The following is a 27,457-nucleotide window of genomic DNA, read 5'->3' as shown; positions in this document are numbered from 1 at the left end:
GAGTACCTACCATGTGCTAGCGTGCTTCTGGGGATAAGGGAATGAACAACAGTGAAGGGGTCCCCACCCTAACCTGATGTTCGAAAGGGAGTGGGGGATAGAGATTTTTAAAATAAATAAATAATTGATATTCCTATTGGGAGGCGGTCTTTGCAGATGTAATCAAGTTAAGATAAGGTCACGCTGGATTACAGAGGTCCCTAAGCCAATAACTGCTGTCCTTATGAAAAAAGAGGGAAGGCTGGACACAGACAGATGGCCGTGAGAAGATGGAGGCAGAGGTCAGAGTGGTGCCGCTGCCATCAGCCAAGAAACGCCAAGAATGGCAGCAACAGAAGCTGCAAGAGGCAAGGATTCTTCCGTAGAGCCATCAGCGGGAGCACTGGACTGCGGACACTGGACTTCGGACTTCTGGCTTCCAAAACTGGGAGAAAACAAGTGTCTGTTGTTTCAGGCCATCAAGCTTGTGATACTTTGCCACGGGCGCCCCAGGAAATGAACACTGAAGCAGATGGCACTGCAAGGAGCTGGGACTACAGATGGGAGAAGCAAGCGGCAGGACTCGCTACAGCTTCCCAACCCTCGCTTTTGTTCCGTGATCTGAAAGCATCTCAACTGAGAAGGCGCCCAGTGACAGCCACGTCACTCCTGGATGACGGACTCCTTCCCATGGGACGCAGCCCACCCAGTATTTGTCTCTGCTAAAAAGCACTTCTTGATTCTGGAACCGAAGTCTCCCCTTCACATCCCCTAGATAACAAATCTACCTACTGGCCCTACGTCTACCATCTTAGGACCACAGAAAACAAGCAGAAGCTATCGTCTTCCTCCCGGCAACGTTTCCCATTTTTCTAATGGCGAGCTAGCACATCCTCTTGGGATTTCTTTTCTTTAAGCTACGCTACACAGGCTTATGCAGTTTTGGTCATTTTCTCTTGTGATTCATTTTATTCAGCGCCTGTCATGTGCCAGGCACTGGGCATAGAGCAGTGACTAAAACGTCCATAAGTCCCTGTCCCATACAGCTTATGCTCTGGGAGGGGAGGCAGAGAAAACGGGATATACAGGTAATACATGTGCTACACTGGCTGGCGATAAGAGCTCAAGACAAGTATCTGTGTCAGACAGAGGCTGTGCTTTTTGGGAGAGCGGCCAAGGCAGTCTTATTAAGAAAGCGACACTTAAATAAACATCTGACAGCCAAGCAAAACAGCCTTGTGGATTTTAGGGCACGAGCATTCGAGGCACAGAAACAGCAAATATAAAGGTCCCAAATACGGATCATGCCTGGAATGTTCCAGAACAGCAGGGAAGCCAGTACGGCTGGAACAGGGGGAGTAAGAACAGAGAGAGAGGCGGTCAGAGCTAGGGCAGGGCCACATCACACACAGCCCTGGGCATGGTGCAGACTTTGACTTTCATTCTGAGTGAGGCAGGGAGCCAATGGAGGGTTCAGGACAGAGAACTTATGTGACCTGTCTTATGGGGGGAGGGAGGGTCTGTTTTCTGTTTTGTTTCAAACTTGTTTATTTAATCAATTTCACTCATATTTGTTCACCCAACCTGCCAAGGGCATGCCTAGTAATATCTACCTGTTTGAGATCATGAATAATGGTGATTATGTGAGAAACATAACTAGGTGTGCTGAACCAACCATTGAGAGTTGTCCAAGGCTTTTTGTTAGTTTGTGACAGCAACGTAACGAGCTCACGGTAAAACCTAACGCTGCCGTTACACGAGGTGGTACTTAGGCTTTGGTGGGACCCACTCACTGTACACTGAAAACAGACTGAAGTGCAGCACCGGTGGACCTGGAGAGACCAGTTAGGAGGCCACTCCAGTGATGCAGGCACGGTATGCTGGTGCCTGGAACCGGGGTAGAAACAATGCGGGTGGTGAGATGAGAAGAGGGAGAGAATCTGGTCTAGTTCTAATTTGCCGATGGACCTAGAGAAGGGGCCAGCAAGCTACAGCCCACGGGCCATATCGGACCCCACGACCTGTTTTTGTAAATAAAGTTTGATTAGAACGCAGCTACGCTCCTTCCTTTACATAGTGCCATGGCTGCTTTTGTGCCACAGGGGCGGACGAGAACAGCTGTGACAGAGACTGTACAACCTTCAAAGCCAAAAATATTTACTATCGGGTACTTTACAGGAAGAGTTTTACAACCCTGATCTATAGAGATAAGGTTTTAGGCTTAAGTAACTAGAAACAAAAAAGGGTTGTCATTTATTGAGACCGGGTCCTAGGCGATGAGATGTGAAGAAACAGCAGGAGCTTGATTTTGGACACGTTAACTGAGATGCTTATGAGACGATGTATAAGCCTGAGGTTCAAGGAACAGGTCTGAGCTGGATATACAAACGCAGGAGTCGTCAGATTAGAGGCAGTAATGAAAGCCAAAAACCAGATGAAATCGGCAGGAGAATAAACAGAGAGCGAGAGGATGAGAGGCTAAGTACTGAGCCCTGGCAGCTTGCCATTTAGGAGTCAGGGAAATGAAAAAGAACCATCCAGAGAACGAAGAAGGAACAGATAGAGAGACAGGATGAAAACCGGAGAGAGTGGAGTTCTGGAGGACAAAAGAACAAAGTGTGTCAAGGAGAAGAGGGCCAAAGCCACGTCAAAGCAGGCTGCTAGGTCAGAGCAGACAGTGACTCAGAGTGGACCACGAGAGGCCTCACCTGACCGGAGTCGACTCAGCAGAGCGGGTACAAGGACAGAAGGAGAGCAAGGACAGGCAACTCGTTCCAGAAGTTCTGTTGTGAAGGGGTGCAGAGATGTGGGTGGAAGCTGGCAGGGGAAATGAGATCAAGAGTCCCTTTCTATTTATTCCCACGATGGGAGAAGGAACAGCATGGATAATGGCTGTTAAAAAATAAATAAAAATAAAAGTTTCCCACTTGAGATGGAAAACGTGACAAAGCAGCAGAGATGGGAGCTGCTGGAGCCACGGCTCTGAGCAGGTGAGAGGTGAGATGTGGGATATGGCCTTCGACAAGGGCAGGGACGCTGCAGGCTTCACAAGAACTGGCCACAGGCAGATAGGTAGGTGGATGCGATGATGGGAGCTTAAGGCGGTTCCCTTCTGTCTGCGCCTGTTTTCTCCCTGAACTAGGAAGGCAGGCCTAAGGGCACGCGTCAGCTAAGGGCACGCAAGGAGAGTCAGTGCTGCAGACTGGAGGGGAAGGACAGAACACGGCAGAGTGGGGAGGGGAGCAGGAAGTAGGGTACAACTGCCTCCCAGTGTCCAGGGTCCACTTGAGTTTGATCGTGAAACTGAAGTGAGACAGCAAGGTGCTGGGTTTTTCTCTAGCCTTGTTCACTGCATGAGACAGAGAGTAGGTGGGGAACGGGATTTAAGACCAAGATCACGGTTTAATCAAGCAAATTAAGACAAAGCGAGAGAAGGGATTGACAATAGTGATTGACTATAGAATTTACGCAGCGTAAGCGGGGAAGTGAGGACACGAGGGAAGAAGGACCACTGGATCTGGGCACTGCAGGGAGGGAGCAGGGAAGCTGAAGGTGGGAGTTGAAAGTCACTGAGCTGGAAAGGTCTAGAGCACTCCCATGGCAGTGAGTGGCCGAAGTCGGGTGGAGGACAGGGTCACTGACAGATCAGGGTCCCGGAAGGCTCATCTACGCAGCTACCGCCATCATCATGAATTAAGACAGAAAAGGGGTTGAAGAGGCAGACCATGGACGGAAGGAGGCGGGATGCCCGGATGCAGAGGACAGCGGGAGACAAGGAAGCGGGGTGGGGCGTGGAGTCTGATGACACAAGGTTCAGTGTGTTTTTAGGGAGGGGGAAGAATGGTCTAGAGGACAAAATGAGAGATAACAGAAGAAGAGCACAAACTCCAGGACAGCACCAAGGGGAAGGGTGGTTCAGAGTAAGATTTTGCTGCTGCTGACCATAAGGATTTCAGAATTTGGGGAGGGGTGGAGGACGGTTCAGAAAGGTGTATGGAAGGGGGTGGAGATTAGAGACTAGGGGACAAGGGTGCGACCTGGGAGACTTGGTGGCTGGCATATGCAGGGATAAGGGACGTGCTGAGATTATTCCTGGTGGTGTTGAGGGGCTTGCCAGGAGCACGCAGGTCTGGGTCTCCCGCCTGACCTTTGGCGATGCGGTAAGATTTTGAAGCCCCTCCCCAGCCCATTAGCGCCCTCTGGACAATTCCGAGCATTCCATGGGCCTGATGATGGTGAGACGGACAAGCAGCACTGTTTCCAAGGAAAAGGTAAAAACACCACTGGAATCCTAAACCCTGCGCCTATCAGAGGCCCAGCACAGCTTCTCAAAGGGGGTGTATGGGGCGACATTTCAGGCAAAGGCACTGTTTATTACTAATGAATGTTTTGGCCGGAACCGCTCTCACTTTTATAATTAACAGAATTATGTATAAGTGTTTCTATTTACAAGGGGAAGAGTCTACAGTGATGTCTAACAAGAGTTACAGGAACAGAAACTCTGTAAACACTTAACTGACAAGTTACCCAAGGTCAAGACCACATTATTTGGAAGGCGACTGAGGGAGAGCATATTCAATGACAGCAGAATGAACAATTATGTGTTAAATTGTTAGGTGATCTGATGAGCAATGCAGGGCTCTCAGCACCTGCTATTTCATAATTAGAATCTTAAGTAATTATAACAATTACTCTAATGGAAATGATTATTATGTTTGATAGAAAAGTTCATTTAGAGAAAGGACAGGTATTTTCAAATACACAGCATGCGTCAATATCATCATTTCCCAACAAAGATCATCCTAGATGTCAACCATGAGTTCATTAATTATAAAGAAATAAACCATTACGATGGTTAAATGATTGTCAATGGGATAGTTACGAAACATCGTATCAGGTCAACTTCTATGCCCGGAAAACTTGGAGGAAGAATTCTAAGCCAATAGAGAACAAAGACAAGGAAACGCGTAACAGGACGCTTGTTACTTTAACCATTCTTTCCATCTTGCATTTTCAGATTATTTTATCTTAAAAGAAAAGCATCGCCCAAACTCCAAATCAGCAGAATGAAATTTAGTCTTAATCACTTTGCCATCACAGATAAGACCCTGTTTGAAAAAAAAAGGATAAAAATGATGGAAAGGAAAACAAGCCGTTTTAACAGACTACGATCAAAACGAATAGACATTTAACAAAACACACAGTAATGATAAAATTTCAACTGTCGCTGGCAGGACTTTAAAAAGTTCTGTCTGATTTAGTTTACGCTGTTGTGGAAATGTCACAACTGGAAGCGGAATAGAAAGCTGTGGTTAGAATGGTGACACGTCCAGGTGTGAAGAAGGAAAGGCTTACCTGATGCACCTATTGGGGAGGTAGCTGGGGTCATGTTGTGGACGTTGAGACCAAGACTCTGGGAGGGGCCGGGGGCCGATGCTGCGATGGGGGGCCCCGGGGGGTTCTCCCTCTGGGGCGAGGTGAGCGGGGTGGTCGGCTGGGAGGTCTGTCCACCAGCAAGTCGTGCAAGTCGCCTCCGTCGGATCTGCAACGTGAGGGGAACAAGGGCCATCTGTAACCGGGCTCAGAAACACAGTTCCGCCCGAGAAGGACGACATTTTCAATACCCACCAATTACCATACCGGAGCCGACAACGAAACATGCCTTGAGCAAACAGTGCTCATTTGAAACAAGCGATAACGGTGGGCCAGGTCTCTTGCAAGCTGCCACCTCACACTGAATCGCCTTACCATCAGTTTCATACCGTGAATTTACAACAAGCATGCTACACACTGAAACACACTAAAGCTTGTTGTTATTTTAATCCAACTATGTAACTTGGTCATTTTCAACAGGCAAGACTGAAAATAAATATCCAATTTCGTTCACTAAAACAATGAGAGAAAGTAACAAAAGTTATACTAAGTCGCAAACTTGACTACTATCACTTTCAAGAGCAAAATGATTAGGTTTTTCTTAATTTCAATAAAAATACCCCCTAAACTTCTTCCTTGCACTACTATCCAAGTTATGATGTGATACCCAACACGTAGCACAGCATCCCAGTGGGTCACAGAAATGTTTCTCTCACATTTTGACAGACGTTAATTCACAACCAGTCAATAAACTCTCCCTGACCACCCGCTGTCCCAGGAGTGAGGCTATGTAACAATTACGATATGAGGTCTGGCTCTAAGGCAGCAAAGAAACAAACCAACCCGGCGGTTGCTCACACTTTTTCCATGACGAATAAGGAGGGTGAAAAATTATGACAAATGCTAACTGGGACAGGCCTGAACTAACAACCTATCTGTTACTCTAACACTGTAGCAAGTCTGCTCCTTTTAGTGTTGAGACAACCAAGAACACCCTGATTCTTGACCCCAAAGTCCAAAAGCCCCTCCTGTGCCCCGACTGCAAATATACCTATCAGTGAATATATAGAAAACCCTGAAGTTGTTCAGTTGTCCACCTGCCTACTGAACTTATCTAATCCCTTGAAGGAAGGGATTAGGTCATATTTGTTTAATAAACACTGATGTAGCCCTTACCTATCTTCTAGCAATGCTCTAAGCACTTTACAAACGCACACTTATTTAATCCTCATAACCCACTGAGGTAGGTAGGCATTTATATTATGTCCATTTTATATACGAGCAAACTGAGACACGGAGAGGTTGTATCTTGCCTGATGAGTAAGTGGCAGAGCTGGGTTCTGAACTCATGCAGTCTGGTTCTGGTGTCTGTGCTCTCACCACAAGACCAGCAGTCTCCAGCACCTTTTCAGAGGGTCTGAGAGGCCAAAATGATTTTTATAACACTAAGACAGTTGCCTTTTCATGCTCATTCTCCAACAAGTGTCCACTGGAGTTCTCCAGAGACTCCATGGCATGTGACGTTACAACTTCTTTAAATAAAGTTACTATGGGAATCCAGCTGTCTTCTATAAAGTCAGACATTAAAATGATTTGCAAAAGTGAAATTGTCACTCCTCTCATGCAATTTGAGAAATGCAGTGGTTTTCAATAAAAACACGTTTATATCAACATACAGTGGCTTTTATTATTTTTGAAAGAATTAATGATTTTGTTTCAATTTCTCAGTTTTCATTTCTAACCTGGTAAATGTCACTAGCTATAACCTGCCAACACCAAAGCTCTCTGGGATCCTCAATATTTTGTAACGGTGAAAAGGGATGCTGAGACCCAAACCTGAGAGCTGCAGCGCCTCCCCAGGCTGCCTCTCTCATCTTGATCTCCCAAAAGCTGAGCACAGCACCTGTAACAGGTGCTCGATGCTCACTGACCTGAACTGCACAGAAAAGGAAAAATGGGGAAGTCGTCACAACTCACCCAAGGAGAAGTGGTTGAGATGAAAAACTCACTGAAAGAAATGAATGAAGTATTTATCTCCAGAACCCTTGACAGTGGGGGGAGGAGGGGTGGGCCGGCAATTCCCACCCCCACCCTCTTCTCGACCCAGTTACGCAAGCCAGAGAGCCAGCGTCTGCGTCCACGGCGTCTTTGCTTCCTTCCTCTCCTCAAACACAGACAATTTATCACCAAGTCCTGGTCCTCCAACCCTCTCCTCTCAGCTCCTCAGCCACCACCCTAGCCAGGCCACCGTCCTCTCACACCAGGACCTGTGCAAAAGCTTCCTAAAGGATCCACCTGTGTCCACTCTGGCCTCATATTCCTTTCTTTATACACTTGCAAAGTTTTAGGTTTCTGAAATGCAAATCAGAACCATAACGAGGTAACACCTCACACCCTTAGGATGGCGACTGTCAAACAACATAAAATAAGAAGCGTGAGCAAGGATGTGGTGACATCGGAACCCTGTGCCCTGCTGGGACTGTAAACAGGGGCAGCCACTGTGGAAACCAGTATGGAGATTCCACAAAAAATTAAAACTAGAACTACCACATGATCCAGCAACTCCACTTCTGGGCATATGCACAAAAAAACAGAAAGCAGGGACTCGAACAGGTTATTTGTTCAGCAATGTCCACAGCAGCATTATTTGCAAGAACCAAAAGGTGGAAGCAACCCGAGAGTCCACCGATGGATGAACGGATAAACGAGATGTGGTCCATACACACAATGGAACGTCACTGAGCCTTAGAAAGGAAGGAAATTCTGACACGTGGGCCGGCCCGGTGGCTCAGGCGGTTAGAGCTCCGTGCTCCTAACTCCGAAGGCTGCCGGTTCGATTCCCACATGGGCCAGTGGGCTCTCAACCACAAGGTTGCCAGTTCAATTCCTCGACTCCCGCAAGGGATGGTGGGCAGCGCCCCCTGCAACTAGCAACAGCAACTGGACCTGTAGCTGAGCTGCACCCTCTACAACTAAGATTGAAAGGATAACAACTTGACTTGGAAAAAAGTCCTGGAAGTACACACTGTTCCCCAATAAAGTCCTGTTCCCCTTCCCCCAATAAAATCTTTAAAAAAAGAAAGAAATTCTGACACGTGCCACAGCCCGGATGAACCTGGAGGACATGACGCTAAGTGAAGCAAGCCGGTCACCAACAGACAAACACCATGGTTCCACTTACAGAAGGTCCCGAGACTAGGTGAATTCATAGACAGAAAGCAGAATGGTGGTCGCCAAGGGCTGTGGAGATTTTCAAACTCTGCCCAAGCACAGAACACGATCCCAATGAGAAGAAAGCACGTGATCACAGCTGCCCCTACCATCCATCCTCCACACAACAATCACAGTAACTCCTTCAAAGCACACTCGCTCTCCCCTGCATGAACCCTTCAATGGCTTCCCACTGCACGTGGAGTCCCCACCATGTCTTACAGAGCCTCTGGCTGCCTCTCCGGGCTCATGGTGGGCCACACCAGGTGGCAGCCACCCTGGCCCTGACAGGCCCTAGAACTTCGCAAGCCCCATCTTACCTCCGGCTACTTGCAATGCCTTTAACCTGGGAGCATTTTCTCATTAATTCTTGGCATGGCTGGTTCTTTCTTGCGTCCATTCTCAGCTTGAATGTCGCCTCCTGGAGCACTTCTCTGATCACCTTGGCTAGCTCAGCCCTCCCTGCCACACTCATGGGATGTTATGGCCTCTGTGCACATCCCTCAAGCACTCCTCATGCTCTGTAAGTATCTACTTCTTCCTCACCGTCCTACTGTCTGTTTCCCGAGCGGAACGGAAGCTCCATGAGCAAAGCACGTCCGCTTGGCCCCTGCGGAAGCCCCAGCACTGAGCAGGGGGCCAGGCACAGAGCAGCTCTGTACTCACTCAGCAATGGGAGAAATGAATACATGGAGTTGAGGGAGGCGAAGTCCTGAAACCACACACAAGAACGTTTAACTGAACATTCACAGCCCAGACAGTGTTTCAGACTTGTGACACTGACTCCTCTTCAGATATTCATGCATTCAGCACACACTCATCAAGCACAGTAAACCCAACAGTTCCACTCCCACGGAGCTCAGCTTCTAGCGGAGGCCGAAGGGCAACAGCCAAAGGAACAGAATGGTCACGAGCACCGTTAGAGAAAAATGAAGTGAGGGAGGGGCAGCAGGGCATGTCGGGGGAGGGCAGCACAAGTTTTATATCAGGAAGGTTGGAAAAACCTCCGTGGTAAAGGGGCATCTGAAAGCACATGAAGGAAGAGAGAAAGCAAGGCACGTGGGAACCTGGGGAGTGCAGTGGGGCTGTGCCTGGCGTGTTCAAGGGAGACGGGTGTGGCGAGAGCAAAACGAGCAGGGAGAAACAGCACCAGAGGAGTTCAGGGTTGAGAAGGGGCTTTGAGGGCCTTTGAGAAGCCACCAGGGGGCTCTGATCAGAAAAGTGACATGATCTGACTCACATGTTAAAATGATTCTTTTAGCTGCTATGGAGTAAACTGTAGAGGACAGGAGCAGGCAGGGAGACTGCTTAGGAGGCTAGTGCGATAATCGAGCGGAGGGCGGGTGATGACGTAGACCAGAGTGGGCAGCTCTGAAGATCGTGGTGAGTGGTCACCTGGGATACAGGTTGAAAGTAGAGCTCAAGCTCATGGGATTTGCTGACGGGTTGGATACAGAGTAGGAAAGAACCAGGGGAGGTAAGGATGACACCAGTCTTGGGCCTAAGCAATGTACAAGCTCAGTTCACTGAGAAAGACAGTAAGAAGAATGGAAGGGGGTAGAGATACATTCTTCCAGGAGCATGATTAGTAAACATGCAGATGGAATCGTCAAGCAGATACAGGATCTGATGCGCAGGACACAGGGCAGGTTAGGATGACAACTTGAAAGCTGTCAGCTTCTGGATGGCATTTAAAGCCATGAGAGAGTGTGATCACCTAGGCAGTGCGTGTGGACAGAGACTACGAAGTCTGAGGAGGAAGCCCTACGTACAACACACCAACCATCAAAGCTGGGGAGATGGGGTGAAACCAACAACGGAGAGTGAGCAAGTCCTGTCAAGAGACCTCTGGGACTGGTTCTCCAGGAGAACTGGCTTTCGAGAAGCTAATCAGAGTCCTTCAAGAAAGTGACTGACCTCACTCTATTCACAAGGTAACACGAAGACTGCGAGTTGACCATTGCATCTGGCAATGACGTGGTAGTTGAGGGCCTTGTCAACAGCTGTTTTGATGGAATGTTGGGGATGAATGTTGGGGACTGGAGTGGGTCCAAGACAGAATGTGCAGAAAAAAAGTGGACACAAGAAATACAGAGGATTTTTACTGTAAAAAAAGAATAAATGGAGCGAACAGGGGAAGGAAAGCAGATTCAAGAGAGGTTTGACTGGTTTCTTTTACAGGTGGAAGAAAGCACAGTATGACTGCACGCTGGGAGGGAAGGTTGGTGATGCAGGAGAATGGACAGCACTAGATGTGATGGTGGTGGCTTGCTGAAGCTTTCCTCTGACGGCCTTTATTTTCTCAGTGAAATGGAAAACAAGGTCATCAGCTGAAAGGAGCGTGCAGAAAGATGAGTTAGGGGTGTAAAGAGAGAAAGTAAGGTATAAAGCAGTCACCTCGAACAGTGAGAGAATGAAGGTACTAAGGAAATAAAGGAGGACTGCAGGGCAACCCTAGGTAAGCTCACGCCTGTTTGAGGTCATGAATGCAAAACAAAACCATGCAAGGGCAGCCGGATGGCTCAGTTGGTTAGAGCGCGAGCTCTGAACCACAGAGTTGCTGGTTTGATTCCCACATGGGCCAGTGAGCTGCACCCTCCACAATAGATTGAAGACAACGAGCTGCCACTGAGCTGCCAGAGGGGTGTTCGGATGGCTCGGCTGGTTAGAGCCCAAGCCCTTAACAACAAGGTTGCCGGTTCAATTCCCACATGGGATGGTGGGCTGCGCCCCCTGCAACTAAGATTGAAAAACGGTGACTGGACTTGGAGCTGAGCTGCGCCCTCCACAACTAGACTGAAGGACAACAACTTGGAGCTGATGGGCCCTGGAGAAACACACTGTTCCCCAATAAAATTAAAAAAAAGAAAGAAAAAGAAACCATTCAAGATGGTGGTGTATTTGTCTCCAGCCACAATGAGCGTCATAGGTGCAAGTACAAGGAAAGCTGGATTTAACCCCAGCTGGGGGTTTTGCCAGGCCGGTAGGTCAGGGGGAGAGAGGGACACGGAGTTGAGGAGGTGTGGAAAGGAGGGATTATGATGACGGTCCAGAGCCCACCAGATGACGAGAATTAAGTGTGGGCATGTAGGGAGGGAAGCCAGGTGGCGGCAGATCCCAGTGGTGTTACACTTAAGACGGGATAATAAACGTGGTTTAGCCGAGTGAAATGGACCTGGCATCGGTCAGGAAACCTGCACGCTGGTGCCCATGGATTGGTGGTGCTTGTTGTGATGTCGGGTAACTCTTTTAACTCTTTAGAGTCTGTTTCCTCAGCTAGAAAGTAGGGGTAGGGCGGCCGGTTGGCTCCATGGTTAGAGCACAGTGCTCATAACATCTAGGTCGCCAGTTCAATTCCCACCTGGGCCAGGGAGCTGCGCCCTCCACAACTAGACTGAAAACGACGACTTGACTTGGAGCTGATGGGTCCTCGAAAAACACACTGTTCTTCCCCAATAAAAAATTTTTAAAAAAAGAAAAAGAAAGGGATAATAAACTCAGCCTTAAACGCTTTCACAGGTTATTGTTACAATGGAATGGGAAGGCATATGAAAAGGTGCTTCAAGAACTACGGTACAAGTGAAGACAGATTAACGGTGGTATATTTTTACACGGGAATCTACAATCAATCAAATGAATGCACTTGTGTCCTAAGCAACCACCTGGATGAACCTTACAACAGCACCAAGTAAAAGAAGCCAGAAGTAAAAAACATAGATTGCATGATTCCATTTGTCTGATGTTCAAATACAAGAAAACAAACCTAAACCATTAGTCCAGTGGTTCCCTCAGGCAGGAAGGGTGGGGGTACAGGCGAGACGCTTGGGGGACGCATGAGCGAGCTCCTAGGGTGCTTCGTGATGGTCTTTGTTTAACTGGATACGAGTTTCCCAGGTGTGTCCACTTTGTGACAATTCTGTGGGTTGTATGCTCATAACTGAGCAGTGAGTTCATGGGTATTCATCTTATGCTTCATAACTTATGTGTTAAGTACAGTCCATTATATGCTTCAAACAGGATATAATTTTTAAAAGTAAATCCTAATTAACCCTCAAGGCCCACTAGAAAGCTACATTCACTATGAGGATTCGACATTTTAAAAAATTTAGTGTAAATTAAAATACCTTATCCAAACACTGTATTTACTACCTGATACTGTTTCAATTTTAATTTTTAAAAATGTGTTTGTGTATACATACCAATAGACAGAACACCTGGTGAAGAGAGACTACATTTTCACAGAAACCAGCATTTGGGAATTAGCTAGAAGTTACATGTCATTACTTCAGAGGCAGCTTAACTTAGGAGCCCAGGCTTGATTTCAAATTCAAATTCAACCTGCGCTACTTACGAGCGAGGTTAAGTTCAAGATGAGCCTCTTAGCTTCTCTGTGCGTCAGTTTTCCTCGTCTCTACCATGGGGATGAAAATAGAGATGTAAGAAAACTTGCGCTTTCTCCACTTCATTTTTCTTCACGGCTCCTACTACATGCATGATGTTTATTATGCTAACTCACTACCCCTGACTCAAGTTTCTTAAGGCAAAGACTTCTCAGCGTTTTTCTCTGATGTCTCATCAGTGCCTACGTATATGCCTGGCACATACTAGGTGCTCTTTGAATATTCGCTGAATGAATGAAAGAAGAAATAAAAAATACCAGAAAATGCATTGCACATAAAGTTTACTGATTATGGAATAATATTGTCATTATCTTTGAAAAAACACACACACTGTTTTGGGGAAGATATGAAACCACTTTAAATTTGGGTGCCAAGCTCAGCCTCAGATGTTAGATTCAGATGTTCTCCTCGGTGATATCAACATGGAATTGATGTCCTGACTCACTGCAATATGGTCTTGAAGGAAGAAAGGAAGTTTTCCAAAAAGCAAGATCTCCATGGTGCTGGTATTCCCCTATCGCCACCACCATGACCCCACAAACACAGGTTTTAAAAAAAGAATGAAAAATCAAGACTTTGTGAAATATACTGAGATGGAAGAGGGACAAAGGCAGGTCCACGCGTGACATGAACTGGTAGGAGGTGACTGGGAGGACCTGACCTGACCCCCGTCTTAAAGACCTCTTGCTAAGAGAAGAAAACGGCCGTGAATGGGGCAGTGCTCTGGGCTGCCCACAGCTGCGCTGGTGCTGTCGCTGTCGGTAGAAGACAGCGCCCTTCAGCCTTGGGTAGACTGACCACTTTGCACACTGCTGGTGGCTTTGAACCGGTTTAGCAACCTGAGGACCCTGGGAATACCTGGACAGGAGACTCCCAAGAGAAGGGCTCTGAGCAGTTGCAGGTATAAAGGCCTATCTAATTAACTGGACCAGTAAGAGATGTGACCTCACTTTTATCACGAACAGAACATATGAGACACAAACTAAAAATAGTCCCAAATATTATTAAACCCTTTTCTCTTTGCTTACTGTACTTTTTTACACTAAGCACACAGGATTGGTGTAAGTTAAACAAAAGTCCTTTTTAAAAGAATTCTGTTTTCCCAGATGTCACAGACAGAAAACACCAAAAGCATAAAAAAGGAACTTCCGATTCCTCAACTTACGTCCTTATTTTAAACCACAACTCAACCCAGATACACTGAGAAGGAAATCTCATTCCTGGAGTTTTTCTTGGGTTGACTGTTTCAGTTCTTACTTCACAAAAGACACTGAAAGAGGGCTTTCCCCGGCACCGTTCTATCGTGATGTTGCATTTCCTACGCGCACATGAGCGTTCCTGATCAACTAAAAATAGATTCCAAACAGCTACTGTTCAAACAGCATGGGTCACTGGGGGGCAGAGGCAGACCCTAAGGCAGGAGGGACCACCCTGTTCCTCCTGTTCTTAGCACTTTGTGGGGGCAGAGGAACCCCCAAAGCATCGTTTTCAATTTAGTAAATAGTCTTTCTACAAACGCCACCTTACTCTTCTACTCAAAAAAATTAAATCTCCACATTAAAAAACACACACACACACACAAAAACACTTCCAATATTTACTCTCCGGGATGGTGCCCTTCTAGAAATACCTCCTGTTTTGATTCTTACTGTGGTTTTATTCTTTTTTAATAGCTGGCCATATGCAAAATTTGTAAAATTTCACAAGATGCTTATATCTACGCCCCACAATACATCGCCAAGTAAACGCACTTAAAAATCTGAACACCACAGCTCTGTGATCTGAACTCCACCAAGTTTCCTTTTAAAAATTCACAAGTTTGAATTAATTTTTACTCAAAAGCTCCAAAAGTCTGGTCACCTAACCCTCACCATCCCCCTTTTTAGAGACTCTATTAAACTCAGTCTGCTACTATAGACTGTATCCATGAGGCCAAAACTATGGAAAAATAATTTTTCCTTCAACCTTAACATTATAGCAAGAAGTGACTTAAGTTCTCCCTCAAAGATTTGAACTGAACACAAGTAAATGTCTCCTTACTGCTCAGTACAATGCCATCATCTTCTCTCCTGCAAAGAGGAAGCTGAGTGGGCACTCAGGTAACACAGTTGTCTAGTTCAGCCACCGACAAACTACTTGGACTGCTGGACATGCTATGACAAAAGAATATTTTATAATAACGTGAGTAACACTCCCCTAGCCCTTATCGTGTGCCAGATGCTGTTCTAAAGGGTTCACGTATATAAACTTAGTTAATAATCCGAAGAGAGTAGTACATTTATTTTCCCAGTTGATAGATGAGGAAACTGAACTCAGAGGTTAGGTGACCGGCTCAAGGTCACAAGCAAGAAAGTAAAAGAGTAGATTCACGTGAATATAGACAATCTGACTCTGGAACGCATACTCTTAACTAGGGTTTCCAGGAGGGAATTCTCACCTGTTCTCAGGAATTTTTTTTCGCTTTTCCATTCCCAAATCCCGAGAAAAGTTGGTAGGGAAATAGGGGGGAAATCGGCTCCTTGAACCCAGCAATACCCACAATGGGAAATAAACGTACTACTCACAGTGTATCTCTTAGACATTTTTCCTATTTATCACTAGGGTTTCCGGGGGGGGGGAATTCCTGCCCATCTCAGGAATTTTTTTCGCTTTCCCGTTCCCGAATCCCGAGAAAAGTTGGTCGGGAAATGAGGAAAATCGGCTCCTTGAACCCAGGTGGTTGGTAGTATCTGCCGTCACTTTGTGGAAACGATTCATTGTGGAGAACAGAAAACAGTTCATATCTCGGGATTCGGGAATGGGAGAGTGAAAAAAACTCCTGAGAACGGCAGGATTCCCACCTGGAAACCCTACTCTTAACCACAGATCTTTACAGCAGGAAATCCTACCTGAGGTTGCAGTGACTTGCTGACAGAGGCAGGCTTACACCCGATGCCACAGTGCTTGTCCATCATTAGTTATGAATACATGAATTTGTGTATAAAATGTTAGTATTGCAGCTATTACGGTCATACTCTAACATTAGAATAATGTTGTTAGATAATAAACACCCCCTTTGATGAGAGTGTATACTGAAATAAAGAATATTTCCATTTTCTGGTTCAAAGTATATAGGGTACCAGTAAACAAAACAAAAAAAAGACACTTTATGAACATAATCTTGCCCCCCAAACTCGGTCCTTTGTTGGTTTATTAAGTCCCTACTTTGCACCAGACCCTGTAGCAGGCACTAAAGATAAACTAACACTGCGTCATAATTCCCACCCTCACGGATTTCCAGGTCCAATGGGGAGACAGAAGAAAATCCACAATGATGATATAGCACAATAAGGTCTGCACAAGAGACAACGAGAGTAGAAAAGACACAAAAGAGGGGCTGCAACTCACTCTGGGGCATCTGGTATCACATCACAGCAAGGTTATACACACATCCAATATCCGTCCGTCCATCCATCCATCCATCAACACAGATGGAGCTCAGTAATGCCATATGTTTAAAAGAAAACAATATATTTTCTATTCACTTCACTATCTCCTGCTCTTAAAAAGAGGTGTATTTTTATGTTATATGTATTTTGGCACAATTTTTTTAAAAAAACTGAGTTGAAAAAGCAGATCGCGGGGCCGACCCGGTGGCTCAAGCGGTTAGAGCTCCATGCTCCTAACTCTGAAGGCTGCCGGTTCGATTCCCACATGGGCCAGTGGGCTCTCAACCACAAGGATGCAGGTTCGACTCCTCGAGTCCCGCAAGGGATGGTGGGCTCTGCCCCCTGCAACTAAGACTGAACACAGCACTTTGAGCTGAGCTGCCGCTGAGCTCCCGGATGGCTCAGCTGGTTGGAGCGCGTCCTCTCAACCACAAGGTTGCCTATTCAACTCCTAGACTCCCCAAAGGATGGTGGGCTGTGCCCCCTGCAAATAACGACGGCAACTGGACCTGAAGCTGAACGGCACCCTCCACAACTAAGACTGAAAGGACAACAACTTGACTTGGAAAAAGTCCTGGAAGGACACACTGTTTCCCAATAAAGTCCTGTTCCCCTTCCCCAATAAAAAAAAAAGAAAAAGCAGTTTGCAAAAGGGCACTCGCAGTGATTCCCTTTGGGTATATTTAAATTACAATGGATATTCTCCATTATTGCAAATTATACATAAATGAAAATGGTAGTGATGTATAACAAATTTCTATTTTTCCCCATCTTCTCCTTTCATACAATTTCTAATGAAGAAACTGAAACCATTATTATTTTCTACTATGTCTATAAAACGTGAAAACATTCGGGGGAAAGGGCAGCTCGGCTCCGTGTCATTGTCACTCCCACGATGAGACAGTAGCTGCTACCTGGAACACTCTTAAGGAAAGGGGAAAGAGTGGTGGCACATTGCAATCTGGCCCAGAAGCGAGCCTTCATTTCATTGGCTGGAACAAGTCACATGGCCATACCTGCAGCCAGTGGAGCGGAGAAATCCAACCTTCCCAGGAAGGGCCAGTGAGCATTTGAACAGCGGCAGTCTAGGATGCAGAGTGCCTTTTGCTCCAGCATGGCTGGATGGCAGGCTCGCTTACTGCAGCTGCCCATCCCCTGGCACGATCCTTCCCTCAGGTCCTTGCTCAAATACCCCCTTCTCAGTGAGGCCTTCCCTGACCACCACCTAGTTTCCATCTCTGCTTCATGGTTCTCTGTACTTTCGAACAGTTCAGCCAAATCCAACGAGTATGTGTATGTATGCAGGTGTAGACGTAGACACGTAGACACACACACACACACACACACACACACAGTGAATGTGGCAAAACGGCAACACCAACGACTGATGACTCTAGGTGCCTCATTCAACCTCCTGCAGATCAGAAAATTTTCAGAACAAAAAGCTGAGGGAAAAATCAAACCCACCAGCATGGCTTGCGTTTTCTCTGCGTTCCGCAGCACGTTACAGGCATGGGGCTGGAGTAGCCAGGGTTGCCAAGCGTGTATCCGGAAGAGAGAAAGAGGCAAGGTAACGGGGAGTGTGTACGGGGTGATTCTACCGAAGCGGAAACCCAAGACCAAGGAGGCGCTGGAAGCACTTGGATTCTGGGTTCCATTCTCCTGCTGTTCTGTCCCTGGGTTCAGGGAGAGGACCCCTGTGCCCTCCGAATAAATGCCATGTTTGCGGAAGCTCCGTACATTGTTCTGCTACACTTAGTGCGTGCGTGCACAAGTACTGGGCTCCCCAGAGACACTATCAGCGTACCTGATGGGGCGCGGAGTATCACTTGACTTTTTTCACCACTCGGTTTTCAGGATTCAAATTCACTCACACTGACTCGAGTTATGCCATAATCGAAGCAGCCCAGAGAGTAATTTTGAAAATCAAGCAACATGTGAATTCTAACACTGTGCATGTCACCTGACTGTGGAGTTTCCTCTCCAGGACAGGTAGGGGTCAGCCAGGTGAGAGGCCCGAGGAGCGTCGGCCGAGGAGCGGAGGTTTTGTGAGAACACACGGTGTTCAGGGGATTCGGGGATCGTCTGATTAGGAGCGTGTACGGCCACGGCGAGACGCGAGGCAGGGCAGACAGGCTGGGACAAGTCCATGATGTGATCTGAATACCATCCTAAGAAGCAGAACTGTTTGATGAAGGCAAGGACGAGCCTCTGAAGGATTTCAGCAGGGGAGTGACTGGGTCAGACTTACCTTTTCCGACAATTCATCCAGCTCCTAGTCATGCGGAGAATGGGATGGGGCCTCGCAGTGGGGGCGGGGGAGGGGACAGTTCCAGGGCTACTTAGTGGGTATAACCAACGCAAATTGGTCATTATTTTGAAGTGAGCTGTGAGGAAGAGTGGAGAGGCCAGACTTCAGGGCAAAACACCTAAGTGGGTAGTAAAATACCCCTAAGCTGAGAATACGGAAGAAGGCGGTTTTAAGAAGAGACTCAGATGAGTTATAATTGGACTGCTGACTATGAGATGCCTGTTCCCAAATAGAAATGCCCTATAGGCGGGGGACACTTCTTTTATTTATGGTTATTTTGTTGTTTAAAGTGATTAACAAAAAACATATAAAATGAATTTTAATTATTTATTAAAACAATGTATTAACTTATTATTAAGTTAAAATCAAATAGGTAAGGAAATTAGGGCAGAAGTACAGAGATGACAGAAAAAATAAGGTAACGCCAGAAGTGAGCTGAGTACACGCTACCCGTGTACCAGCACAGTATGTGACAACAGCACACGCCATATACTCAGTATGAGCACATGCCTGACACCAAAACACAGTAGTGAGGAGATGCACACATCGCCCGTGCTGGTGTGGCCTGGTTCCAGGAGAGATTTTAGAGCGCCTAGGGCTGCGACTGCAAACCTGAGGGCCATGCCAGCCTCCAGTTTTCCTAAGATTTTCGGAGGTCCCTGACTCAAAAAAGATTCAAAATCCCTCTCTCAGGGAATGCATGGGCGGTCTGTCCTTCACTCGGCCCCCCATAAAAACGGGCTCTCAACAGAACTCCTGATATACTCTGAGCCACAGAGAGTTCTGGGGGTGCTCCAAGGACACCCCAAAGCAGAGCTGGCTGTGAGTACGGCGGTGTGTCCTCCCTGCCCGCCATGCTGGGGCAGCTGCAGATGTGGGCACAGCTCTCAGGCCGATATAAGTACCAGCAAGAGCGCTGAGCGCCATCGGCATTTACACGGCAGGCAGCTCTAAGTGCCGGGGACGCAGACGTGGCTGTCGAGCTCACAACCATCTCCTGAGCACGGACCTGTACAGGGCCACTAAAAGCTCTCTGGAGAAGAAGCAAGTGAATGGTAGGGAAAATGAAAGGGCATTCATGCATGCATGCATGCATTCATTCATTCAAAAAATGCAACCTGAGGTAGGAAATTAGAAGGGAGTCAAGAACAGAGCCCTAGGAGCACCATCACTTAAGGTCTGCTCAGGAAAGAGCAGTCTGTGGGGGGCAGAAAAGCAAAGCAGTATATCGTGCTTCCCCGAAAATAAGACCTAACGGGAAAATAAGCCCTAGCATGATTGTTCAGGATGACATCTCCTGAACATAAGCGTCTTTTGGAGTAAAACTTAATATTAAGACCTGGTCTTATTTTCGGGGAAACATAGTACCCATGGTATCCAAAGGAAGCGACTTTCAAAAAAAGAAATGGTGACCAGGGTCAAAGCCAAAGAGAAGTGAAATAACACACTCTGAGAAGTGCCCCAGGGTTTGGTGGTCTTCACAAGAGCAGTCTGGGTGGAGTGATGAAAGGAAAAGACTCCCCAAAAAGTGCAGGGAAGGAAGAGGACTGAAAAGTGAGTGGGATAAGACACCCATCTCTGTAAGAGTCTAGTCTGTGAAAGGGGAGGAATGGGATAACGTGACAGCTACAGGGAAATGCAGGACCAGAGGTGACATCTTGTCATACAAAGGGCGCGAACTGGAGATTTTTCCGAATCACAGGAGAGAAGGAAAGATGGAAGACTGAAATAATTACTAAGAAAGCCAGGCACAGGGCAAGACAGGACAGAGCACAGGTGAAGAAAGCCTTAGCTGGTGCGAGTTAAAACTCAAGCACTTAGAACTGTGCTTGGCACTCGATAAATACAAGTATTTCTCCTCTACCACTACCGCCATCATTACTTTTATTAGGAAGAAGAAGGCTTTACCCCCAAAAGTGGAAAGCCGTCAGTGAGGATAAAGTAGGTAAATTGGAAGGTGAGAGGAACAGACAAGAAGTGCCTGATAACCACTTTCTTTCAAGACAACTCACCTACAGGAAATGGGGAGTGGGAAGCACTTCTAATAGCCCAGGAGGTGGGTGGACGGGCACAGACACACACCGCGTGTCTTCCTAGGGAGCTCTGGGCTGTCTAGTACACAGTGACTCCTGTTCTCTGGACACCAGAGAACATGCCTGCTGAGTGTCACCTTTAGGAGGGCGGGACAATGGCATCAGACAGCCTGGGCTCAACCTACCACCACATAATGGCTGTGTGACCCTGACAAGGATAAAATGAGAACAGTAAACATATCCTGACTTCATAGAGTTAAATAGTCATCATCCATGTAAAGTGTTTAGCAGATCGTATGTGCTGACTACACGAGCTATTATTGCTGTTATTACGATTTCTGGCATGTCCAAAAAACAATGTATTTCAAGGGAAGGCTAAAAGCTGTAATTTCTCAGGATAAGAATTAGATTAGAAAAAGATTAGCAAATGGTTTTTTAAAAAAAATTCGGCAAGTGAAAGATCAAAGAGAGTCACTCTGTGGTGTAATTAACAAAGAAAAACAGCACACTGACATCTGTGTCCATTTACGTGACATTCTCCTGCCAGCCTCCTTCATTTCTCCTCACGGCCCTAATCCTAACCAAAGCTCAGACGGAGCCCCACCAAACGTGCCGCACTGTGCCTGCCTCTCTACATCTTCAGAAAGTGACGCTGGATCAGAGGACTGTAGCCCTCCAGACCACCACCCGGCCCTGTGGACACTAACTGAAGCTGTCACCCACCCTGGAAAGCAATTGGGCTAAATTCTAGAAAAAGCCTTAAAGATGACCATGCCATCTTACTGGGTTTACCCAGTACTACCACTTCCAGAAATCGTAGGGAAATCACCCTAATATCAGACAAAGCTTCACCCCCAAATCATGTATAATTTGGGGAAAAACGAAATCAGTCATAGTACTCCTAATGATGGAAAAACCTGTAGCCATTAAAAATGATATTTTAATTTGTAAGTGTACAAGGAAATGCTTCTAATGCAATGTTAAGTGAAAAGGCCACATATAAAACGCATAGGATATGATGCGAAAGATTTACTCATTGACTCAACAAACTTTAACCACACCCCTCGGTTTCAGGCACTGAGAGAAATGGGCTTTGGAGATTAAAAAATGCACGTGACTCGGTCTCTGTCGTCAGTCTAGCAGGGGAAACAGACCAAAGCAGATACTCTAAGGTACTGCATACGGGCAAAAGTGAAGCCAAACCAGGGTGGGGCCCGCAGGAATGTGGGGTGTCAAAGGGAAAGGTTGCAGAGGAAGGTGACACTTCAGCTGAGTCTTAGAAAATGAAAAGCTGTTTAATGTTCGGGGAGGGAAGGCTCCAGGTAGAGCAGAGGGTACAGGAGTAAGAAACAGTAGGCAACATCAAATACGTACACACAGAGCAAGGAAGGGAAGGCAGCAGACTCATTCTAGACTCTGTGTTCGATATCAGAGCAATTTTTTAAAAACAGCTTGGAAGCGATACAAGGGACCAAGCGCAGGGCTGCGTGAATTGCTGCTCCGCGTCCACCTCCTCCCCACCGCACCTTCACGAAGCTCTCATGAGGCCAGGGAGCTCTGGGTCCCAATTCTAGCGGCACCCGTTTCTAGCCGTGTTACCCTCTGAGTCTTGCTTTCCCCATTTAGAAGGTGATAATATAAATACCACGCATCTTGCAAGAGGAAGGTAATGGTATCTTTGCACCCCTCTTCTACAGTCTATGTCCCTGGGGCACAACATAAGCAAGGGACGTGGTCTATTGTGTTTACTGCCACATCCCCAGCGACTGTGACAATGCCTCACGCAGACGGCGTTCAGCAAATACTTGTGGCACAAATGAAAAGTGTCCACCTAACACACAGTGAACAGTCATCGTTTGTTTGTTTTTTCATAACTTCCATAACTTTTGCTCTTTCCATCTTCCTTTTAGGCCCAGACACTGTTTTCCTTTGGCTTAGGGCTGTTTCACCCAAACAGTATGAACACGTAGGATGCCTCCTAAAGAGCCTCAGATCTGTGAGCTGACTGTGAAATTGGCAGGAGAAACCACCAGGATCAACAGCCCAAGTTCACCAACATTGCTCGGCTGAGAAAGATCCCCGGAGTGTTCCCATCGGATCTGCTCTTTAAAAAATAATTCTCGCAGTTGCAATTTTATGTCCTCACCAAAAATACCCCAAGTGGTAGAAAGGGATGATGTGGTCTCCGCTCTCATCCTTGATCTCACGTGGTTTAAACAGACAAGATGAACGAACCTACACGAGACCAAGCAGCAGCCTCTTCAGACGTCATTCCATAAAACGGATTCTGGTCACTTAAAAGGGACCAAGCGAAACAGACAGTATTAAACATTTTAAAATAATTTTTTAAGACACAGCTACGTGGAAAGTTTTTTTTTAATCGACTCGCAAAATAATTATTGCTGAAACCAAAGTGTAAATTCTTCTGGGGCAGAGTTCTCACATTTCCTGTAATCTCTACCAAAATTCTCCATTCACACTCACTCTAAATACTCTAAAACCAAGATTCCACACAACAGTGTTAGAGAAAGTGGGCTTTTTCAGAGAGGAAAAACTGACTTCCGGACATTATTTGTCCATCAAATTCTTGGTGTGAAGAAAGCTTTCCTTCCTAACCAGGTCATTCATGTCTAAGTTCCTCTTACAGGTAAAGCGTCATCCCTCGGCCAATGCCACTAGACCCTTTCTAAAATCAGAAATGGAGACATTGTCGCATCACCATCTCGTCCCAATATGGCTATACATGCTTTGTTACTCGTCTGCATCAACCTCAAAAAAGACAAAGAGGTGCCCAATGGGACACTTTCATGGGCCTTTTTTTCCACTTGGCATTTGCAAAAATTCTCCTACTCGCAAGCCATTCTAACAATAATATCTCAAGGCAAAAAACTGCTTTATTCACATTTCCTTAGACCAGAAATCACCAGACTTTTTGAGCATGAGGACATTTTACGAAGTAAAAATGAAGACAACAAAAGCCCTTACAGGGCCAGCCTGGTGGCTCAGGTGGTTGGAGCTCTGTGCTCCTAACTCCGAAGGCTGCCAGTTCGATTCCCACATGGGCCAGTGGGCTCTCAACCATAAGGTTGCCAGTTCAATTTCTCAAGTCCCCCAAGGGATGGTGGGCAGCGTCCCCTGCAACTAAAGATTGAACCTTGAGCTGAGCGCCGCTGAGCTCCCGGATGGCTCAGTTGGTTGGAGCGTGTTGCCAGTTCGACTCCCGCAAGGGATGGTGGGCTGCGTCCCCTGCAACTAGCAACGGCAACTGGACCTGGAGCTGAGCTGCGCCCTCCACAACTAAGACTGAAAGGACAACGTCTTGAAGCTGAACGGCACCCTCCACAACTAAGATTGAAAGGACAACAACTTGACTTGGAAATAAAAAAGGCCTGTAAGTACACACTGTTCCCCAATAAAGTCCTGTTCCCCTTCCCCAATAAAATCTTAAAAAAAAAAAAAAAAAAAAGAGTGAAGTGGTTATATGATACTCCTAGATAGAGTTTTTTTTTTTTTTTTTAAAAAAAAGCAGCCCTTACAGATGCTCCAAGGTGTCCTTGAAGGAAAAAAAAAAATGTGGCATTTCTTTTGATGGAACTCCACAGAAATGATGCGTGGTCTGTACTTCTCATAAGTAAAAGATTAACTAACATAAAAGGTTAATTATAGTCACCAAACATAAACATATATCTGCTTTCACATGTTAGCATCCTAAAAAAAAAAAAATGTCACAAACGACACTATTAACATCTATGTAACTGATCTTCAAAGCTCAAAAAGGGCTATAAATTTTTTCTCTGTGTAGGGCAGAGTGTTAACATTTTTAACTAGCCCACAAAATAATTATTGCTGAAGCCAAAGTATGAATTCCTCTGGTGGATCTGTATACAATAAAGAAAAGTGGTCTTTTTTTTTTTTTTTTAGCGTTTAAAATTTTTTCCTTCATCTTGCCTCAAAAAAATTTTTATTGCCTGCTTTTTTCTGAATGTTCCTATCCATCGATACCCTGAACATGACAATTTTATGAGTAAATCAAATTACACATAAAAAGTTATACTGTGTAGATTATAAAGGTTCCTGGGGTTTTTTTGTTTGTTTGTTCGTTTGTTTTTTTAATTTTTAAGGAGGGTGTAGCTCACAGTGGTCCATGCAGGGATTAAACCGGCAACCTTGGTGTTACGAGCATCATGCTCTAACCAACTGAGCTAACCAGCCACCCCCGGTTGCTGGGTATTTTTAAATTTTGCACTAATTTTCATTTCCCTCTCAGAAATAAATTTTCCCCACTAGGACATCCATAGATGCAGATTTTTTCCTTCTCTAACATTAAATGCACTTTATTATTTTTGAAAATTGGTAATCTGTACATCATAATTTTTGGTCAATCATAATACCTGATTGGTCAGCCCAGGTAAGTATTTACAGATAAACATTAACATTATAGAAAACTAACCTTGGATAACATTTTTAAATTTTAAAAAAAATTTAATTTTAAAACAACATGAGTTATACTTTTAAATATAATTCATACTTCATGAAAACAAGTATTTATGCTGTGAAATATGACCAAATTTTATACTGTACTTGATAAAACAGAAAAGACGTTTTATTGGGATTGGAGAAATAAGACGGACAACGAGAAAAAGATAATATGGAAGTAAATGCCTATCTGTCAAAAATCCTGATTTTATAAAAAGCAAATCTATTTGAAATTGAGTGAGTTATCCAAAGAGTCAATATGATGTATAGGTAGAAACTTGTTAAAATTTTTCAAGAAATTCTATTCATGAAATGGCAGTATGGTCTGACACATACTAACATTTTCTTCATAGAAATATGGACATCTCTCTTTAGCGAGCTTTCATGTGGTTTTCTATACTTTCAGGATCTAGTCACTCTACCCAGACATATCCACACTGAGAAAGTGGGTGACAAGCAGGGCCAGCTACAGAATTTGCGGGTTTGGCGCCAAATGAAAATAAAGCGCCTCTTGCTCAGGATGTACTAACACTTTCCAGACAGCAAGACAGAGTATTAACCAAGTGTGGGGCACTTCCGCCTGCAGGGCACATCCCCTGTGACAAGTACAGACACAGGGTCTGGCAGGAGACCCCAACCTGATGTGATTCTAGATGAGCACCTGGCAGACAGGTGATCAATATGCTTTGCTTGGAAATCCTAGCAGTTCAGCTCCAAAAAAGGTCCATAAGCAAAACGCTACCTCATCTAGTCAGAAAATGTAACTAAATCACCATGACACTAGGACACATCTAGACTCTACACCAAACACTGACAGGGACCAAGGAAACAACGTTGCACTGAATACGTCACAATGTTTCATTAGAAAGCTAATTAAGTCAAGGCCAAGTACTTCTCAATACCAGGACCCAAAAGCTACCTCTTTTCCCGCCTGACTACTGTCCACAAAGAAGTGGACAAGATGCTAAAGACATGGCAGCTGGGGAGCAGTTAACACAATGACATCCAGTTCAGAGATTCCCTGCAGAAGGGGACAGTCCCTTCAGAAGACAAAGCAAGTGATCTGATCTGAGGAGACTGAGTCATCTGAGTTTTCTTTTTGGTTCTGATATGCAGCATGTTTTTCTGGGACTCCTCAGACCCCCGTCTGCCCAGTTCCTGTCCTTTCAAACCTCCTCGCTCCACATTCCAGCCCCCGATCACTCCAGCTTTTAGACAAAGGGAGGAGGAGGCCTGACAAGGGACAGCAGTGCGTGTGGCTTCATACAGAAGATGGGCCCTGGGTGAGCAGAGACTTCAGGAAGCACGGAAGTAGAGCGAGCAGGAGGATTCCAACATACCCTTTCCCATCAGCCAGGGCCTACTCGTCCTCGTAACCAGTAAGATACCGCCTTTTACGATCGCAGCCTTATTACCTGCAAAGGGTTAGATGTTACATGGGCACCGACTAAAACCCTACTTGTGTATAATTCAATCTTCCTCTGGAAAAGCGAGCCCATGGGTCCCAGGGACCCACTCTGCCAGGGGACTGCCACCAGGCACTTTATGGTTCACAGCCATTAGATAATTAATCTGAAGAACAATGCCATGAGCTCAAAACCCCACTTTACAAGTAAGGAAACTGAGGCTCAGAAAGGAGAAGTAATTTGGCCAGGGTCAGCCAAATGGCTGATCCAAAGAAAATCCAGGTACACCTGACTCTGAATTAGAACTCGGACCAGGTTTCTTTCAAGTGCCCACCTGAACCTAGCTAATGCAACTTCACGTAGCCGCAGCAAAAATAAAATAAAATAAAAAGCCAAAACTATTTCAACACAAGAATGAAGAGTTACAAAAAGACACATTGTATTCAATCCATGCATTCAACAAATATTTATTGTGGGCCACTCTGCGCCAAGTCCTGTGCTAAGAGTTGGATAAAAAAGAGTGAAGGAGAATGTCAGGAGCTGGTGTTTCTGGAGACAATTCCACTGCAGTGTGATTAGCATCAGAAGTGATTTTAATGCAATACCTTTTCTGCTCTTCCTCCTTCTCCCCCCCTCCTCCTCCTCCTTCGGCGGGGTCTGCAGACTCTTACCGCCTGAGGAGAGTCTGGCGACACACACGTGGCTGGGCCTGATTATCGCATCATGCAACCTTTCAGATCAACAAGCATCCACTAATAGTTTTCACCATCTTCAGTGTTTTTCGCAGTGGTTCTAATACTTTTACAATCAATTTCAAAGGCATAGATGTAATACAGTTTAC

At 45.8% G+C, this 27,457-nt stretch overlaps 1 protein-coding gene across 4 annotated transcripts in view; it reads right to left on the bottom strand.

Annotated features, from left to right (window-relative positions):
• UBE4B (ubiquitination factor E4B) overlaps positions 1 to 27,457 on the bottom strand; it is a 111,855-nt gene that overhangs the window by 74,359 nt on the left and 10,039 nt on the right. For all 4 annotated transcript variants that reach the window (XM_019746743.3, XM_019746741.3, XM_019746742.3 and 1 more), the window contains exon 2: positions 5,335 to 5,521. In XM_019746743.3, the coding sequence (XP_019602302.3) occupies positions 5,335 to 5,521 (187 nt within the window). The remainder of the gene's footprint in view (positions 1 to 5,334; positions 5,522 to 27,457) is intronic.

The sequence above is a fragment of the Rhinolophus sinicus genome, chromosome 14 (genome assembly GCF_057876585.1).
Source record: "Rhinolophus sinicus isolate RSI-liver-muscle chromosome 14, RSI-T2T, whole genome shotgun sequence".
Lineage (NCBI taxonomy): Eukaryota > Metazoa > Chordata > Mammalia > Chiroptera > Rhinolophidae > Rhinolophus > Rhinolophus sinicus.
The sequence above is the reverse complement of the archived record's forward strand: the minus strand, read 5'-3'. Positions and strand labels throughout refer to the sequence as shown.